This window comes from Seriola lalandi, unplaced genomic scaffold (assembly GCF_002814215.2).
Source record: "Seriola lalandi dorsalis isolate HSWRI2012SDOR001 ecotype SW California unplaced genomic scaffold, Sedor1 jcf7180002053981, whole genome shotgun sequence".
NCBI classification, from domain to species: Eukaryota; Metazoa; Chordata; class Actinopteri; order Carangiformes; family Carangidae; genus Seriola; species Seriola lalandi.
Window position 1 is genome coordinate 949 of NW_019524534.1, and position 1512 is coordinate 2460.

At 36.8% G+C, this 1512-nt stretch overlaps 1 protein-coding gene across 1 annotated transcript in view; it reads right to left on the reverse strand.

Moving 5' to 3' along the window:
- Window positions 1–361: 361 nt before the first annotated feature.
- The window catches only part of LOC147819337 (uncharacterized), a 10412-nt gene continuing 9261 nt past the window's right edge, over window positions 362–1512 (reverse strand). Inside the window, exon 9 of the mRNA XM_087173027.1 lies at window positions 362–1481. Within this exon, the coding sequence (XP_087029153.1) occupies window positions 1240–1481 (242 nt within the window). The 3' untranslated portion in view covers window positions 362–1239. The remainder of the gene's footprint in view (window positions 1482–1512) is intronic.

Genomic DNA, 1512 nt, shown 5'->3' on the forward strand with positions numbered 1-1512 from the left:
TGCTTTTTTTGCATAAATCTCTTAAAACACTTCAGTTCTGCTCAAACCTACCAAATGATTATTAGTTTTCAGGATTTTAACCCTTTAAATGCCAGTTTGAAGACATGTTGCCTTTATTAAAAAAAACAAGACAGAATATGAGATATTTCCCACATAATACATGATGGAGGGATGTGACATTGTTTTATATCAGAGTCTTTTATATCAAGACATTTCTCAAAACCAGAATATGATCAGGGTGACTTTTGAACACTGGAAATAAATCATGTACTCATCCCAGCAGTAGCCCCCGTGGCACTCAAAATTTCCCTGGAATTTTCTAGTTATACATATTATCTGTTAAGGAAGAGTTCAACACTGCTCATGTCCAGCTGCATTTATTACAACCGAACATCAGTCCTCTGAAATGGCAAAACTGCAAAGGACAATCTCGTCTTTTTTTTGTTCTTAGCAGCCTTCACATGTTTCTAAACAATAAAGTGCACCAATCACTATTAATAATCTTTCCCATATTTTAAAAAGTCCCTGTCACACCACATTCTCATCACACTTGAACATCTACAAGACAGACACATCAAACTTACTTTGGAAGGTATGTACATATGTATTTACATAAAACAAATACACTCACATGCATCTCAATAATTTATGCCTCCTGCACGTAGGACTGTTACTTTATATAAGACTGAATGTTATTGGAATGCATTATGTTTACAGTGACTGTTTTGTTCTACTGATACTGGAATTTATATGTAAAACATTTACTATATAACAGCAAAAACAAGGTGCTCTGACTTTTTTTGCTCTGTACATATATTAAAGTAACTAAGCTCCATCAGCTGACAGTGTTCATTTTGCCACCTGATTTCATTTTAGTCTATTTTTAAATCAGTGGTATTTTGAGGCTACAGCTGTTACCATGGTTACAGATTTCACATCAATCAAGGGGTTAAGTGAAAAAAGGCACTGTTTACTTCTTCACACTCACTCACTCACTCACACACTAATCAGGATTTAGGCTACAGATTCTGCATAACACCTTGCATTAAAAGACTAATTATTCTCACACACTATCATTTTGTTTTTATTGTAGTTATTGTTTTCATTTAGTTTTAAACTTGTTTTATCATAAAAAAATCTTTTCCATCACACTTTTCAGTGACAAAATGAACACAACTGTCTCATGACATATTTCTAATACATTCTCTTAATCTCAGTGCATGGTCACAATTCTGCATGTCACTGTAAGATATCTGTGTCTGTCAGACAAATGCTCTGCTGTGATAGGCTGACCTGGGGGTAGGAGGAGGAGGACGATGATGTTGACGTCACAGCGTGCTGATGTGTGGCCATGCTGGGGCCTCTGAGGAGCACAGAAGAGGTGGAGGAGGAGGAGGTTATGAAGGGGACAGTGGCAGAGATGCTGTTATTGTTGAGGAAGCTGCTGGAGTGCTGTCTCTGGTGACTACTGGAGGTGGAGGCTGAAACACAAGATGACAATTTACTACTTTA